The 17,724-nt window shown below is 30.3% G+C and overlaps 1 protein-coding gene across 4 annotated transcripts in view; it reads right to left on the bottom strand.

Annotated features, from left to right (window-relative positions):
• Positions 1 to 17,724, bottom strand: part of LOC118188290 (uncharacterized) — a 104,110-nt gene that overhangs the window by 74,215 nt on the left and 12,171 nt on the right. For 3 of the 4 annotated variants that reach the window (XM_035358704.2, XM_085818841.1, XM_035358702.2), the window contains exon 2: positions 6,474 to 6,514. In XM_035358704.2, the coding sequence (XP_035214595.1) occupies positions 6,474 to 6,508 (35 nt within the window). In that variant the 5' untranslated portion in view covers positions 6,509 to 6,514. Of the gene's footprint in view, positions 1 to 6,473; positions 6,515 to 15,027; positions 15,258 to 17,724 lie in introns of those variants that run through there. The other variant, XM_035358701.2, reaches the window with a different exon arrangement.

The raw sequence follows: 17,724 nt of genomic DNA, 5'->3' as shown, positions 1-17,724 counted from the left end.
AATTGCATTCAGTCATGTTTTCTAGAAAATATTCAAATGCGTTATATTCTTTACTTAACATTTGTTGAACTGCAAAATTATCACTTGAGCTTTCATAATAGTACCTGGCCTACTAAATGTAATCAGAATTAAATACATGGCACTCAGACTTCAATTCTTAACTCTGTTATTAGAAAGAACACAGGCAGAAAAGATCGATAGCTAAGATAAAATAATTCAGCAAGTTTGGTGTTACTAATCTTCCAGCATGAGAAAATGTATCAAATATTTATTTTAATGTAAAATATTAAAATAATTTCGTCAAATTATAAAGTTTGGGGAAATTAGGTTAGAATGGAAAAGCTCTCCGATAGCAGTTCCTTTATGGTTTCTAGAAAAGAAATTTATCATTTTGGGAAATGAAGAACCTTTCACACGAAATTAGTTTCTTTCTTTGAAAACTCACCAGTAGCTATGCTCTGAGAGTTAGATGTTCGATCTCTTTCATGATCAAACCTTCTCTTCGGGAAATGATAATTTTCTGATATTCACAAATGTTAGAAATAGTAGGCTGCAAAACTTTGAATGCGGCTTTATGATTCGTATAGCAGTTTGATTATTATTGTATTAAGGAAGCTGGTTTATATCGTAATACCCCCTCTCTTTTTCTTAAGAAAGTAGAATTATAATGCATTTTTCACTGCTGATAAGATTTAATTAGTCATCAAAAGAAAGAATTTAAAGTATTTATAGTACAGATTTCACAGTATTCTCTGCATAATCAAAGTCAACAAACCTTCACACTTCCTAAATATTTGAATATTATAATTTGTAAATGATTACGCTGATAGACCTGGCATTCATTTCTTTCAAATCCTTCTTCTGTAAAATGCCTTTAATTTGCGATTTTAGTTTAGAATTTTCTGTATTCCTTATATGCATTTCATTTAGAAGGATGAAATTAAATTACCTTTTTTACACGATTTTTCTGAAGAAATAAAATCTTTATCATTTTTAAAATATTTTAATTAAATTTCATGCATATCACATTTTGAGCTTGAGAATGATACATTTTAAAAACTGAACTATGTTAAGCAATGCCTAAGATGCTTAATTGAGTCCATCAATTCGGTATTTCGGATTTCGGAATAATTCATTGTTAACACTCGAAGCAAGAAACGGTTTCTAATAAGATAAGTAAAGAACACTGACTCTATGATTAAGCTCTTCATTTGGTTCAAAAAGTCAGTTAATAGAGAAATAACATTGCATTTTAAAATTTATTTTCGAATTGTTATAGAATTTTCCCAAAAATGGAAATAAAAGACATATTCTACATTCCTTCTTTATTATTTTCTACGGTTATCATTAGCAATGTTTTTATTTGTTTGATCTTTACTATAACTTTCCGTTAATCCTTTCTGTTTCCCTCATCAGAATGTAACTGAATTAGATAGTATTTAAACTGAAGTTTTGGGACTTTAGGCAGAACGTGTTTCTGGCCTTCGCGTACACTCTAAGTTTAATTCCTGCTAGCTCAATAGTTGTAATTTTCAGCTTTGCGTTATTTGCAGCCGACAAATTGATATTGACGCTCGGGTAGAATTATTGAGCCGGTTTCGAGGAATATTTAAATTGTGTAGTCTTTGACTACTGCTACAAATTAAACTTAAATTTTACTCTTTTTGTTTAGTTCATTCACCACGAGTTGTGATTGATACTGTTAACACAAGTAAGTGCATGTATGTTCTAATTTCTGTTTAATAAAAAAGATTATCATAACTTATAGTTACTTCAGATCTAGCTATAATTCACTTCCCATCTGATGGGCTTATTAGTTCTAGATGAAGTAAAATCTCATGATTTTGATTATTTTACATATTCTAAAATGTTCTTTATTATTATTTTATTTAGGAAACTGAAAGAATACAGTTTTAGAAGTGAATATTTAATTATAACTTCAAAAAAGGAGTGAAAAAATACTTTCGAGCTTTAATTTTCAAACTATTTGGGTTCAAAAAAGCTTTACAGGAAAATAATGGAATAGATAAACGTTATATAACAATTTTTAATATAAAATGCACCATAAATTCAGAGAGCATTTATTTAAGCATTCCCGTATTCACCAATGCTAGTAGTGCTTCTAGCATTGATAAGATTAAAAAATGCGGTTCCATAAAATGCAGTCCTATGAAACCACTTTTTTTTTTTTTTTTTTTTTTTTGTGAAGGCAAATCCATCCATTCCATACAAAGAAAACAGCAGATAACAACATTTGTCTTAATGGTTTTTCAAGCTAGATTACGTTTTCCTTTAATGAAAATTCCGAGAGATTTTGCTAGATGACATACTGATGCAATATGGCATTTAGAACTCCTATAAGATGATACTGGGGATCCAGTAACAGTGAAAATTCCCTCTTTTGAATTCTTTTTTTTTTTTAATAAAAGCATACGTTTGACATCAATAAATTTAATCTGCAAAAGACCTTCAGTTAAAATATTTAATATTCTTCAAGGAGAGGCTTCGAAAAATTTGAATTTAAAAAAAAAAAAAAAAAAAAAAAAAACGAGAAGATTCCAATTTTCGCGATTCGCGGGATTGGACAACTCTAATACTCACGAAGAAGTTGAAGTAATTCATGATCATATTCAAAGTGCTGTTTTTCAAATACATTTATATTTAAGCATAAAATTTAATTTATAATCAACATTAAATAAAAATTATTAATATACTAAAGTTAACTTAACTTTCTAATTTTATGAAAGCTCTTCTGGAGTGTTTTCAACATTAATGACACTCCACTGAAAAATTTCTTACAAAACAGGAAAATTCTTAATTATTTATGGAAATCTTTTATGTTTCTGTCTTATAGAGATTATTTTATTTCCCAATGAACATTTTTATTACAAAATCAAATTTTATTCGATTTAAACCATCGTGGAACATAAATACTTGTAAATCAGCTCCCGAATAGATATCTTATTCACCACGTTTTTCAGGGAAAATTTTGAGAAAAATTATTTAATTTGCAAAACATGCATTTATCTCCGAGTAATCAGAAAATTAAGCCAAAATCGTTTTTGGAAAGGTTAGTCATTATTGATTTCTGAATACAATAATAGAATGTTACTTTTCGTCGCCATTTTTGTTAAATGAATTTTAAATAATTTTAATAATTTAGCTAGGAACATCTGAAAAATATCTATCATATTTTTTAAAACCTGGAAGAATAAAACATTCTTTAAAAACTGTAAATTAAACTCGTCGGCACAAATAGCCCTTAGAAAGTGACTTGATATCTGCTTTCTAGACCGTCAGCTCCGGGGTGCTTGTGTATTTTAGTCTGGACAAGTGGTGAGCTTGTCGCAGGTCTCCCTGTGTTTAGCCCCCAAGCGAACTTGGTACTCCTTTTATTCACCCACTCCAGAGATGAAAGACTGAGTTAACCTTGCCCAGCCCGGGGATCGAGCCCGGGACCTGAGGTGCTGCTGTGCGACGCGCTAGCCACTGCGCCACCGGGCCTTTAAAACATTCTTTAGAGAAGTTTAAAAAAAATCTCAACAGCGATGTTGTTTTACATTATCAAAAAGAAAATATTTAAATAAATAAATTTTAAATTAGCTTAGTACATTAGGGAAATATTTAGAAAAACTTTATTTTCAATAATCGAGAAGTTTCATGCAGCATATAATCATTGTTAAAAAAATTATTCACAATGCTTCATTGAAAATGGTATAATTTCATTCAGCTAAGCCGTTAATTTATGCATTTTTCAGTATCTTATACATCGTTTCTCTACAGTACTTCTTTATTTTTCTATGCATTCTTACAAGATGGTGATAGCTCATCCATGTTGTAAAGTTTTACGGTTTGTGCAGAAAAAGTATAGGAAACAGGAAAATAAAAACAATAAAATTTCATTTTCGGCAATAAGCTTTCATTAACTGAATGCAGCTTTTCCTAATTTAATATGTTAAAATAATTTAACTACATAGGTTCTATACTGTCTTATTTGTTTATTTATTATAACCAAGAGAATATTTGTAAACTCTTAATATGAATTCTCTGGATCACAACATTTCCATATTTATAATTCGAAAAATAATAAAACATGAATGAAAGTTAATTTTAGATGTAGGAACTGTTGTAGGTAATGTAATGTAATGTAATACACGAGTGTGCTACAACCTTCCTGGCCGATAATAATCGGCTTCATGGTTAGGGCAACACACCCAACACAGACAAACAAAACTACAATTAAAAGATTTTTGTGTTTATTATAGGTAACTTATTTAACAAAATATTATAAAAGTATTTTAATCCAGATTTTCGTACATAAGGTGAGTAAAAAAGAATCCTTCTGTTATAAATGATTACATTAAACAACGTAACGGACACATATTTATTTACCTATGATAGATCAATTTAACCATCCATGTTTCTTAAGCAAAGACCAAAAGCACTGTTTAAAAGACCAAAAGCACTGCATATATGTTCTGCGTTAGATCCTTTTGTGACATGACCAGTCCAAAGACACAGATGAAAATACGTTTCTCAACTGGTCCCGAATTCACTCTACCTCATTCTTTAAGAATTTACTAAATATGCTAAAAATATTGCTTTTGTGCAGTTATTGCCATCATGCCATCTAACACTGATTATTTATTTATTTATTGCGTGCTTTGCTACTTAACAAATAACACAGAAAGGAAGGGACGCCCAATTGAAAACTTTTTAAGGCAAACTGGTTCGCATCCACATTAACTTAAAAATCACGAAAAAAATCACGAAAACACCCATGCAGCTAGACCATTCGGTAGGATTCGAAACCCGGACCAGTGTTCAACGGCTTTTACTGCTCAGCCGCTGGTGTGCATCCAACACTGATGAACATTAAATACTCATTATCCATACTATCGCGTCGATCGTATCCCATATGTTTCAGACAATTAGGATGGAAATGGCCTATAGACTGGCTATACGTTTCTTGGCAAAAAAACTCATACACAGATATAAAATACATATATATGCAATGCAATATATATACAGAAAAATTTATATGCAAAAAATAGACAAAAAATATATATATATCACATACGTAATATGTGACAAAAAACGTTTGGGCGTTTGAAGTTTAAACTGATGTGTCACAAATAAATATTTGTCAATTCAATTATTTGTTATAATAATTTGCAACAAAGATTAACTCCTTTTGACTTATCTTGTAGTTCCCCCATTTATGTTTATTTTATTGAATTATAAATTGTTAAGTCTCCTTTCCTGTTCTTGTAATTAATTTGTAATAATCCTGTAATAAATTAAATTTTTCATATTAAAATCATTGTCATGATGTGGATCATTAAGCATTATCAAATCCCATATAATATTAGTAAATGAAATCTGTTTAATGCTCTTCACGTCAAGCTTAAAAACAAAAAAATTACACGGTAGTTATCTAAATATTTGTTTAGTGTTTCGAGCTCTTTAGATTTTGGTTAAAGAGGGTTTTTTTTTTTTTTTTTTTTTAATTTCTTTGGGAAAAAAATGCTTGCTGTTAAATTTATAATAGTTGAAATAAAGGTTTCATTTTTTTTTTTTTTTTTTCTGAATTTCAATTTTGACTTTTTTGTTGCTCCTATAATCGTTTTTGATTTTATTTTTGAAAAATTATAGACTTTTATAAGCCTTGGAGTTGTGTTGAAGTTTTTGTTGCCTTTGAAAAAGTCCGAAAGGATAATGAATTGTTCAAGGATGTCTTGAAAAGGATTTCTTGACTCAGTCTCTCTTTCGAATTAGGATTGATTTCCAAAATTCAAATTTTAATATCATAATCTGGCTGAAGAGTTTTAGTTTTGCAGTTTAGTAAGTATTAACATTTCTATTATTGTTAATTTTCTGATTAAGGCTCTTGATTATTAATTCTTAAATTTAGAAAAATGTTTATTTCGCCAATGTATTTTAAATCTCAAGTATTGCATGTTATGGATCAGAGAGTCTATTCTGTATTGGCTAATAAGTTGAGAGCTATCTCATTATTAGACAGACCAATCAGTCAGAGATTTTCCAATAAATGAGATTAACGTGTTTGATACCGAGCGACTGGATAACAGCTTCAAGGATATTGTCTCAATACTGTGTATCACCAATCGCAATGGTGAAAAGGTAGGAAATACTAACCAAAAATTGCATCCCCCCGAAAAAAAAAAAAAAAAATTCGCAGTTACCGATATGAGCCTAATTTCAGATTTGGTAAGTGAAGAAGTGTTGAACTTATTAACAGACTAATGAAAAATGCAATGTGGGCTAAATGCTGCAAATATCGCAAGAATAAATTAAAATAAAATATAATAAAAATAGTAAACAATAACTTCTAATAAACCGGTAGCTATAAGCTGCTGCGATTAAGTGTTAAAATTTGATTAAGCAGTAAAAGTTATATTCATATACAGCAAGTGGAAAATAAACGAAAATCATTCAGATAAGTTATTTACCTTGTGATATGTGAAGACATTTTGCAGTTCTTCATTTAACCCTATACAAAGCAGAATAACAATAATTAGAATTTATGCTACATAAAATAAAAATTACCTGCACTTAAAACTAAAGTACTAATGATAGTCTTGCAGAAAAATTCACATGGAATTGAATCCGAATTTTAGAATTACCAATATCTTCAACGAAATCTTTCCGAAATTTTTGGCATGTAAGTTTCCTTATGTAACGTTGCTATGCCATACACTTATTACCTTTTCCATAAATATTTCCATTACACGAAACGTAAGCGTTTTAATTCATCTTTCCAAGTGGCCTTCAAAATGGTCATATATCACAGTACAGCCATCTTTACCATACTTAACATATCTTTCATCTTAACTACAGGTCTTTAATGAAAAGACAGGTTTAAGAACAGCAAATACATTTCTTAATAATTTATATCTTTATTTCAGTTTTTAATAATTTTCCTAAATGATATAACTTATAGCACACAGAAATGATATACACTGGCGAAATAAATTAAGAGAATTTGCATATTTTATAGAATTGCATGAAAAGAACTGAACTGAAGGAAAAACCACTGCTTCTAGATAAAAATGCAAATCTTGTACGGCAAATACGTAAGCGTACACGTGTGTGTAGGCCGAACCAGCAGAAAACGCTGTGGGGGAGGGCAACTGCAGCTCGCAACCCCCTCCGAGAACAATCCAGGAACTGAAAACAGCGTTGCTGAATGAGTGAAACCAATTGCCATAAGCACTGATAAACTGCCTTAATTTCCAGTATGACATCGCGCTGCGAGGCCTGTTTGGCTGTAAGAGGGGACCACACCCCCTATTAACCCATTTCTTTTGTGTCCTCTGCAACCGCTGTTTCAGACCTTCAGACTCCCATGAGTGCTACACAAAAACATGTGTGTCTATTATAACTGTTGAATGTTTATTTCGCTTGTATTATATCAACCTATGTTCACACCAAATTTTATTAAAATCTGTCCAGTAGTTCGGGAGATCGTAGATCAAAATGAAAATTCTCTTAATTTCTTACACCAGTGTATTTTCTAATAATCCAATTGATAATTTTTATGATCGTTGCACCTTATTATAATTAGGGCATCTTTTTATGACTGAGAAATTGCAGCGATAGTTTTCGCGAATTTTAGGTTTTCTGTGACATCACGAGCATCAGAAGTTTTGATAAATGCCGAATTAATCCGCAAATTGCAGATTTTTTCTATAATTATTTGGTTTTTGTTATAACTGATAGATTACTTTATATTTAAATAAGTTTTATATCACTTACGTTACGTCACGTTGCAAAAATACCTTGCAAAGTAATTCTACTTCAAAAGACGCATCAAAACAAGTTTTGAATTAGCTACAGTTTTGCTGGATTTCTGGACACGAAAAAGTGGTTTTACAAAATTATATAAAGTTATCCTCCGTTGCTTGTCAATAAATAATTCAGTGACGATTGATTCTTTTCTTGCGAGTGGACTATCTAATAAAACAAAAACTGATGTTGGACACCATATAACTTCCTTATACGGTCTATTAAATTATACACATTTTTGCAGCATTTCATTTAAACTTATTTCGTTGAATTTCATTAGAGATATATTTCTCATTCAATTAATTCAGTTCTCATTTCGTAGCAAGACCAAAATACATTAATCTCAAAGCATTCATAAGAAATTGTAAAATAAAAAAAAATCAGATACTGTTAAAAAAAAGTTTACAAAATAATTTTTAGAATTAAAATTAGCGTTTCTAGGCCGAAACAAGCTACTCAGGCAACAAGCATAAAGGCAAAATTCATGGTGCACAAAAATTAACTTCTGGCCTCACTGAACAAAAGGATACTTAAGTTGGTGCACCAACTGACTTAATCGACTATTCTACTTTTAAACGTAAACAAATGGCGACTACGTTAGGGTTAGTGCCACTTAAACAGCTTCCAAATTGTTGATAATTCTACTACTATTGCATGCAGATTAAGTAAAGGCATAAAACCCCTAACCTTAATATAAGACCAACATTATCCAATTATTTTTAAAACAGCAACTGCACAATTTACTAACATATAAAAATGAAAAACTGAGCTCACTGAGCCCGGTAACTGAGGGGTTATACATGTATATATATATATATATATATATAAGTAGTAAAATCAAAAGAGAGACCTAGTAGGTTTTTGTGTCGTCATTTTTATTTTAGCAAAGTTTTTATTCTTCGATTTAATAGGGCTTACCCTTAAAATTATGTATTTTTATGACTAATAGCTTTCAAGCTGTTTATTTTAGTTGCGCATTTGCCAGCCCAGACTATAGCAGTATAGGTTTTTCTTTCATCCGTTTCAAGTTTTTCTTGTTATCTATTTTGTTCTTTAAGTTCAATTTTAATTTAAACTTACAGGCACGTCGGGAAAAGAGGCAAAGCTATTGAGACCTAGCTAGAATAAGATAATTTAAATTAATAATTTTATCAATGACTTACCGCTTTCAGGCTCAATTGTTTCGTTTGACGAAACGTGCCTATGGTATTAGCTAAATTGGATATTTCTTACACTTTTCCCTAGATAAGTCTCTGTGAAACCTCGAATTGAGCTAACTGACCATGTATTGCAATTATTTGTGTATAATTTCTTTGTCTTTAAAATGTTTTTGATTGTTTGCGAACAAAATATGATGTTTTTCAGGTTTTAAAAATTTTTTTTAGTCTTTACAAATTTACAATTTAGTTTCTGTAGTTTATATTATTTAGTAGTTATTACAGAAGGTTTTTTTGCGTAAAATTTAACTGCTTTAATATTGTATTATTGTTCATACTTGGTGTTACTTGTTTACTTTGGAATAACAGTATCAAATGAACTTTAAAGCATTAGCAAATTTTAACTTTCTTCTTCTTTGCAAATATATAGATAGATAGATAGATAGATAGATACGTTTATTTCTGTCGATTGCAACCAAAAAGGGCGGTGCACAACTATATATTATAGCAGTCCCATATACCCATATACGTAATTTCAACGTTTCAACGTTCTGTGGCTACTCGTTTGAGTTATGCGAGATACATACATACGTACGTACGTACAGACGTCAATCGATTTTACAATCCATTTTGGAAAAAAGAATCCTTTATTCTGTCTGTATGAACAGATGTCATGCCAAAAAAAAAAAACATTCAAATGCATGCGAAAGTGGTCAAAATGTATATTTTCGTTAGAATATGACACCAGAAATTTTTCGCGATTACAATACTTCCTCTATTTTGTAAAAGAAGTAAAAAGAAAACACCTAATTTATCTTGATCAATTGGGTGGGTAATCTGTTTCTAAAAAAAGGCCCTAAATATGTTTCCGAGCTTGATTGGTTTAAAAATGTAAATTTCAATTGAAAAGTGTGTAATATGATGACTATTTAATAATGTACTAGTTAAGATAAAATAACACGCTGAACAAGTATTAATTTAGAAGTCAAACAACAAAAATCAGCATTATTTGCAAATATAACGCTTATTTTTGTTATCTGACTTCTAAATTAGTAACGTACTAGTTATTAGTGTTATTGCTTTATTCTTCGCAGATATCCCCCCTCCGAAATGTCATATATTTTCAATCAGAAAAATTTTGCAAAATCCGTGCCTCGGATGCTTCGAAAATTTTCACAAATTATCACGTGAACATCCTGCAAATTCTATACCTTTCTACGATAAAATTACTACTTTGATTATGATTAATGAAAGTTTTTCTTAGATCATCTGTAATATAGTATATCGGCATAAAACTGTGTGAAATTTTCATGTAAATTAGAAATAAAAAGACAAAACTGCCACAAATGTATGATATTTTTATAATATAGATGTCATGTCACCTGCTTAAAAATTTCTCTCCTCTGCCGATTACATATTAACATGAAAGCTACATAATGTTTAATTTTCATATCATATCTTAATTACCTTCATGAAAGCTACATGTTTTTGTTAATTCTGAAGTCGCGAATTTGATGCTGATTGTGAACGATACAGATTATGAGGCACTAGCATAACAGTACTTCGAAAAAGATGTTTCGTAATACCCAATATCACTAGAGGAAAAAATACATGGAATTTTTACCGATTGCTAAACTTCACGAATCTGTGCCCACCATGATCCATTTTACTTTCCCAGACTCTACTATTAGGCATCTAAAGGAAAGATATTATTGTAAGAAATCGAGGACATGAAAAAATTGTAATGCAAAAGGCAATGATGAAATTAGAAATGTTGCCTATTCGACTTTATTCTAAATTACCAAATTTACGCAGCGCCTCATTAACTTGCGCAAAGGAACTTAGTAACATGCGTTTAGTATCTTGTGCATCACTTATAGCACACGATCAATGTTTATTTATTTTACTAAAAACTAAGTAAAAGCTATCACTGACCAAGTAGGAAAAGCTTCTGAAAAATTGGTAATTTATCTCGGATTCAAATTCCAGGGAAATGCATGGGCACTTTAGTACTTTTTCCCATGTGCAATCTGAATACCAGCCTAATTTCTCTTAAAAAGGCCCTCCAAAATATATACCTTTAAATGACTAAGTGAAGTGAAGGAAACTAAGTAAATTTCCGGAAGTTACCGACCTTTCAGATTTTTATTTATTTTTTATTTATTTTACTTTTTTTTACACAGCAGAAATCAATAGATTCAAATTCAGATTTTATATTACGTCCAGAGCGGCGTTTTTAACGTTTTGTGTGTTACCTTATTAAATATGATGTTCTTCGCATTTAAACCACAAAATTCAATTCAACAGCAATAACACAAAATATTTAAAAGAGCATGTCTTTAGAATTTCTAATAAGACACAGTCTCGCGTGCTAGAGGGTTTTTTTTTTCCACGGTGTTGCCGTTGCTCGCTTTGAAATCTTTGAGTTTGTTAATCAAACATTCTTTAATGTTTGACAGAGTATGAAATAGATAATAAAACAAATTAAAAATTTGGGCTTCCATATACCCATTCGGATGGAGGCTACGTTATTCAAAATTTGATGTCTCTAGGTGCCTTTTCTTTTCACAGTGTGAGAAATATACATACATTCATGCGTTTTTGTTTTTCGTTTACACACACATACACGTTTCGAGAGGATTTGATCTAATGCTCGCTTTGAAATCATTAAGTTAGTTAGTCAAAAATTCGTTAAAGTTTTACAATATATGAAATAGACAATAATAATGATTCCATATTCCAAATTCAGACTTCCATGTACTTATATTCAGGTGGAGCATTATGTTATCCAAAATTTGATGGTTCTAAGTATAGGCGTGTTTTTTTTTTTATATAATGCGAGAAATATACCTACATTCATGCTAATTCTTCATTATCTAATTTCTTTAAATATAATACAGGGTGATAATATTTGGTGGCAACAATTTGAAAAGTGATACTCCACTTTTATTGATTCAACGCAAAATACCGTTTCGAGACTAATGGCCCTTCTGGGCTAAAAAGATTTTATTTTTTTACAAATCAGCATATGTGACACATTTATATGAAGTACAACTCAAATTTTCTCTTTTTATTTGGCACTAACTGAGTAAAGGGAAAAAGCATCAAAAGATACGCAGTTTTCCCCAAAGAAGTTATAAAAGTATTCATATCTGTTTATAATTAACTATATTTCACATTTCTTTGGAGGTTCTGCTCATTTGACTACTAAGAAAAGAAATATTTTTTATAGCCTAGAGTATTTTTTACAATTTATAACTAATCATATTTCCTTCTCCTGCAGTTTTTATCCATTTCGATGTATAGTTGCTGCATCCCATTTGAATTTTTCTAACATTTATCAAAAATATATCAAAATATTTTTTTTATATATAGCATCTATTGCTATATATAAAAAAAATATTTTGATCTATCTTTTATTTAGCATTTTCAGATTATTCTTGCTTTTGCCTCGTGCTTCAAATATATTACATCATCAGCTAAGTCACTTTTTAATCTTATAAATCCACTTTGTTATCTAGTATATGTTTTTCCTCTGATAAGTGATGGAAAATTCATGATAGTCAATTTTTATTCACACAAATCGATTTTGCCATCTTAAACTTCCAGTTAATTTCCAGATTAAAGAATATGTCTTGCGGATCTGCTTTGAATAAAATAAAATATCCTTAGATATCCATGTCGGGCTTTTCATATTTATAATGTGCTTTAATTTAATAAAAAAATATTCATTCTGATTTATGTATTCATATTAAAATTTAAAAACTGAACTCTAATAGGACTCTAACGCGACAACAGCTCAAAAAAAATTTTTTTGCCTGGTTGAGGTTTATATTATTAATATCTCCAGGGGAAGGGTGTTTACCAGAAGCGAAACATAGACACAAATAACTGTTCGTAATTAAAGAAACATTTACTGTTTCCTTCGCCAATGATACACCAAGAAACATATGCTTTGTTTTTTAATATTGCTAACTTGCAATTTAATGGATTTTAAGTGACTGAAATAGAATTTATATTACAAAAATTATTATTAATAATAATTTAGCTATATTTTTATATTATAAATATTATAATGATATAGTAATGTAACTAATTTAATAATTATAATATTATAAAAAAACATTATTTAAATCCCCTTTGATGGAAGATAAGATTCACTTCATAGAATTTGAAGATGCTCTTGATCGAAAACTTGATTTCGTGTCATTAATATTTCTATAATAAATGCAAAGTTTAATTTTTAGTAATCAACACAAATATTATTTGTGTTAAAATTATGCTTAGAGGAAAATTATCTCTAAACAAAATAGGTCTTGTTTTGAAAAAAAAGTCGTTTATATTTAACAAAATTTTGGATTCAAGGTAATTTTATGAATAAAATATGTAATATTTTTCCGTTATAAGAATTTTGATATTAGAGGTTTATAAAGTTTATTAAGGCGTACCAATTTTTATCATTCGTTGTATTATTATTATTATTTTTTTAAATCTTATTTTCTGTTTGTTGTTCATTATTTAATGTAATTATTTTAATTTTTTTTCCAGTTTCAAGTAAAATATCACTTATTGACAGATCAAAGTTCTCAAAACTTTGGTTGTTTCGTCTGGGATTTGCTCTTAAGAAATTAGACTGATCTTAATATGATTATTTTTATTTTTGATCTTAGACCGCCCGCTGGTGAAGTGGCTAGTGCGTCGTGCAGCTGCACCACAGGTCCGGGGTTCGATCCCCGGGTTGGACAAAGTTAATCATCCCTTTTTAAAAAGGTCGATAAAATGAGTACCAAGTTCGCTTAAGGACTGAACACCGGGGGGTCCTGCGACAAGATGACCACTTGCCCAGGGCATATGCTGATGCACTTCCGGGCCCAAAGGTCAAGAAAGCAGAATAAGGGCACTGCAGCCATGGCCCACTAGGGCTATTGCGCCACTGAGTTTAGGTTTTAGTTTATTTATGGTTTAACAGATTGTTCTTGTGTAAAAATCTCTTGCTACATTCGCATTTATATAATATATTTCTGATTATCTTAAGAATATCCTTCCACGAATATGAGCCAAATTTACTTCTTTTTCATTTTAATTTGTTTGTGTGAGCTTATTTATACGTTTACATGTGCATGTAAGTAATTTATGTATCTGATTCGAAACATACATTACAAAATTCCCAATTTCATAAATATTTCATTTAACAAATAGAATATGAAAATCAATAAATAAGCATATTAATAATAAAAATTATATTTTTTACGATATCTAACTGGTGTAATTTAAGATGCCATTCATTTATGATACATAAATATTTTCAGCATTATTTCAATTGATAAAAGAAATTTCTAATCCCATTATTGCATTAACTCGGTACAGAGTTAGATTAACTCAGCTTTAATTTAATTATAAGTGTTAATATTATCACGTGATTGTACGTTTAGCTAATTAATCATAAAGTTTAATTAATGTTTATTTACAAAGTTCTGGTATTTTAATACTTTTCTTATAACAGCAATTTTCTAAGTTGCATTAGACATTACCGAACACTGAAAAATTTGCTTTAACAGCAAAACATCTTCGATACGGTATTATTTTATTACGTTGTAGTTTTATAAAATTATTCCTGCGATTCTCTTAAAATAATCACGTTTCTCGGCTTGATAATCATATAAAATATAATTAATTAAATTTCCAAATGAGAGAAATTTATTTGTACTGAGGAGAAAGTTGCTTTAAATGATGTAATAATAAGAAGAAAATTTATTCATTTTAAAACTCTTTTATAAGAATTTCAAGAATTCTTTTGAAAATATTATAATACTTAAAGCATATGAAAAAGTAAGACTTTTATAAATAAGCAAGAAAATGTATACTTAATTTGAACATTTTATATTATAAATTTTTAACAGTTTTATAATGCATTAAATGTAGATTTAACACTATTGTATAACTGCAGATGTGTAACTTTAATTATGCAAAAAAAATGCGAATTTATATAATAGTCTTTTTTTTAAATGCGTGCTTAACTTGCAACTCTAGAATATACACTGTATTACTTATATCAACTTACCTTTTTCACTGTCGCGATGCATTTTAATGGCATGATAAAAATGTTACCAAATTTTTAAAAGTAAATTTATAAAGCAAGCATGCATTCATGAGCAATAATATCTAATTATGTTGCAAAATCCCCGCTATAAGGAATTCGGTCAAGACCACCTGTTTTCTATCTTTCGCCCAATTTAAATCCAGCTGTTCAGCTAAGATAACATCTCTTTCACTCAGTTAGATGATCTCTGCGATACCTGCCGGTAGCATCTCTGCGGTAGAAAATATTTTCGTCACGTGACCTTTCCCGCCAATAGTCGCCAAAATCAATAACATTTTCGCTTATCCTGCCGTAGCAGAAAATTCGCCAAAACACCTTACCCAAGGAAATGGGACTTTCTCGTTTTCACCTTGCTGCCTGATAACTTAGGTTTACCTGTTTAACATGAAAGATTCATTATGGAGGTTGCCACATATGACGGAAAATCAAATAATTTTCAGGATTAAGGGAATGTTCGCTCAATGAGGCGAAACCTATTACAAAAATAAATAAATAATATCGTTAAGTATAATTTTCATACCGTTTGCAAATAGCAGTTGTTAATTTTTGAAGTAACTTTGCAGAATTGTTAGGTTATTCGTGAGAATCTGTGAGTGTGTGAAAAATTATTCGAACCTCATCAAGAATTGAACCCGAAACACTTGAGCTATCCGCTAGAGACACTGATCACTGCACCACAAGGATATGTGGGAGGATGCCTTCAATTCCTTACACTTCCATGACTTACAGGGCGACTAAGAGGAAAAGAAAGGTGTCATTCGTTTAAATAAAGGCAGTGATAAAAATTATCGTCTACCACTTTTGTGCTTTCTAGAGAAATCTTTTATGGCTTTTTTGCTTTCTAGGGAAAGTCATTAACGTATTTGTGAGCAGAAACCTGTTGTTGTGACTTATCTCACTTGTCTGACAGTAACATCAGGACAAGCCCACGAAATTCATCGTGGCAAGGAAAGCAAAATTGCACCTGTTGTTGGCAATAGCCTTGAGTACCATATAGGTGACAGTACGATTATGCTCAGTTCCGTATCCTTCTTCGATGGAGAGCATCCCAGGGGTTTGTATATCTAAGGATCTCCTCCCCCCCCCTCATCCCCTACCACCAACCTCTCGAGAATACTTACGGCTCGCGGCATATTTAGAGTGCCTTATGTCGCATAGACACTATACGTTTACAAACATCCATGCTTTCTCTGGTGTTCGAACCTGGACCCTTCGGTAGGACGGTAGGACTAACCTAGTTGGACGGCAAGCAGAAACCTTCAAAACTCAACCGGAAAGCGAGCCTGAGATCTTCCGATTATTAGCTGAATGTATTGACTAAAGAGCACATAAGAAAAATAGCTTTAGTTCTTTACAGTTTATGTACTGGAACAATATAAAAGTTGAAATGTTTTGAAATCCAAAATGTCGTAACATGTAAACATTATTTCATTAAGCATCTTTTGCAAATGTCAATTAAAATGGTTCATTACTACAGCCATTCGCCAGTAGATGCAAAAAAGGGGTTCCCCCATTATAGTCGTTTATGGATTAGTTTTGTATAAATTTTCTTTTAGTAGTCTCAAAAATAAAAATCGTAAAACTAAAATGAATAACCATGACTACCTGTGTTGATAAGATCCTCCATAATAATGAATGCACATTTTTGTGCTATGAAATGCATTCACAACATCAACGACGGTTTCCTTAGTATTTCATTTTTACTCCTCGTACTTCATTTTTCGAGGACTTTTGATCGACAATGAATGTATTTTGTTTACAAATAACTGAATGCATAGTTACTCGTTGTAAATTAAAAACTCAAGAGTCGAAAACTGTGAAAGGTTTTGTAATGGAAGTGGAAGATTTTCTGATGGAAATTCCCTTTCACCAGAAGAAAGGTGATTATGAAGTTTACCCTGCTACGGTATACGGTATATAAATTCCAGACTAATAACGTAATTTTTACATCTTTATATTTATTTTTTATTTTATGGTATAAATGATAATATAAAACAATAAAAAATAAATTTAAAAATGGAAACAATAAACAAAGTATTTTCTCTACAATTTTATAGCATTTTTTTTATTTAGTAAAATTCAATTTAATACAAATAACCTATTTGAATTTCGAGAAATCCGCACGGTGTTTCTCTTCTGCAGAAAAATAAATACTCCGCTTTAGGCCGGAAATGGGCAATTTAAATAACGCAAGTACGCATCGCAAAACCACTTGTAAGGAATATGATAAAATACATAAGGAATAATTTAATATACTTATAAAAATATGTAACAGATGTAGAATATAAGCAGAATTTATACAGCAAAATAAGAGCCAGTTACAAAAAATTAAAAATTATCATCTTTTAAAAGTATATCAGAAAATACTTTTAAAAGATGCAGATTGGAATTTAAAACACTTGACAGCATTTGGTGGTTATGAAAACTTTCAAGGATTCACATTGAAGAAATCTTTATATACCAGCCTATTAAAGTATCTTTATGTACCAGTGTATTAACCACTCGGTTACTACTTTATTAATCTGCATGATTAATAAAGTAGTAACCGAGTGGTTAATACATTGGTGAAATAAATTAAGAGAATTTGCATATTTTATCGAATTGCATGAAAAGAACTGAAGGAAAAACCACTCCTTCTAGTTAAAAATGCAAATCTTG

The sequence above is a fragment of the Stegodyphus dumicola genome, chromosome 6, assembly GCF_044657685.1.
Source record: "Stegodyphus dumicola isolate Sdum_Otavi_A_Nest chromosome 6, ASM4465768v1".
Lineage (NCBI taxonomy): Eukaryota > Metazoa > Arthropoda > Arachnida > Araneae > Eresidae > Stegodyphus > Stegodyphus dumicola.
The sequence above is the reverse complement of the archived record's forward strand: the minus strand, read 5'-3'. Positions and strand labels throughout refer to the sequence as shown.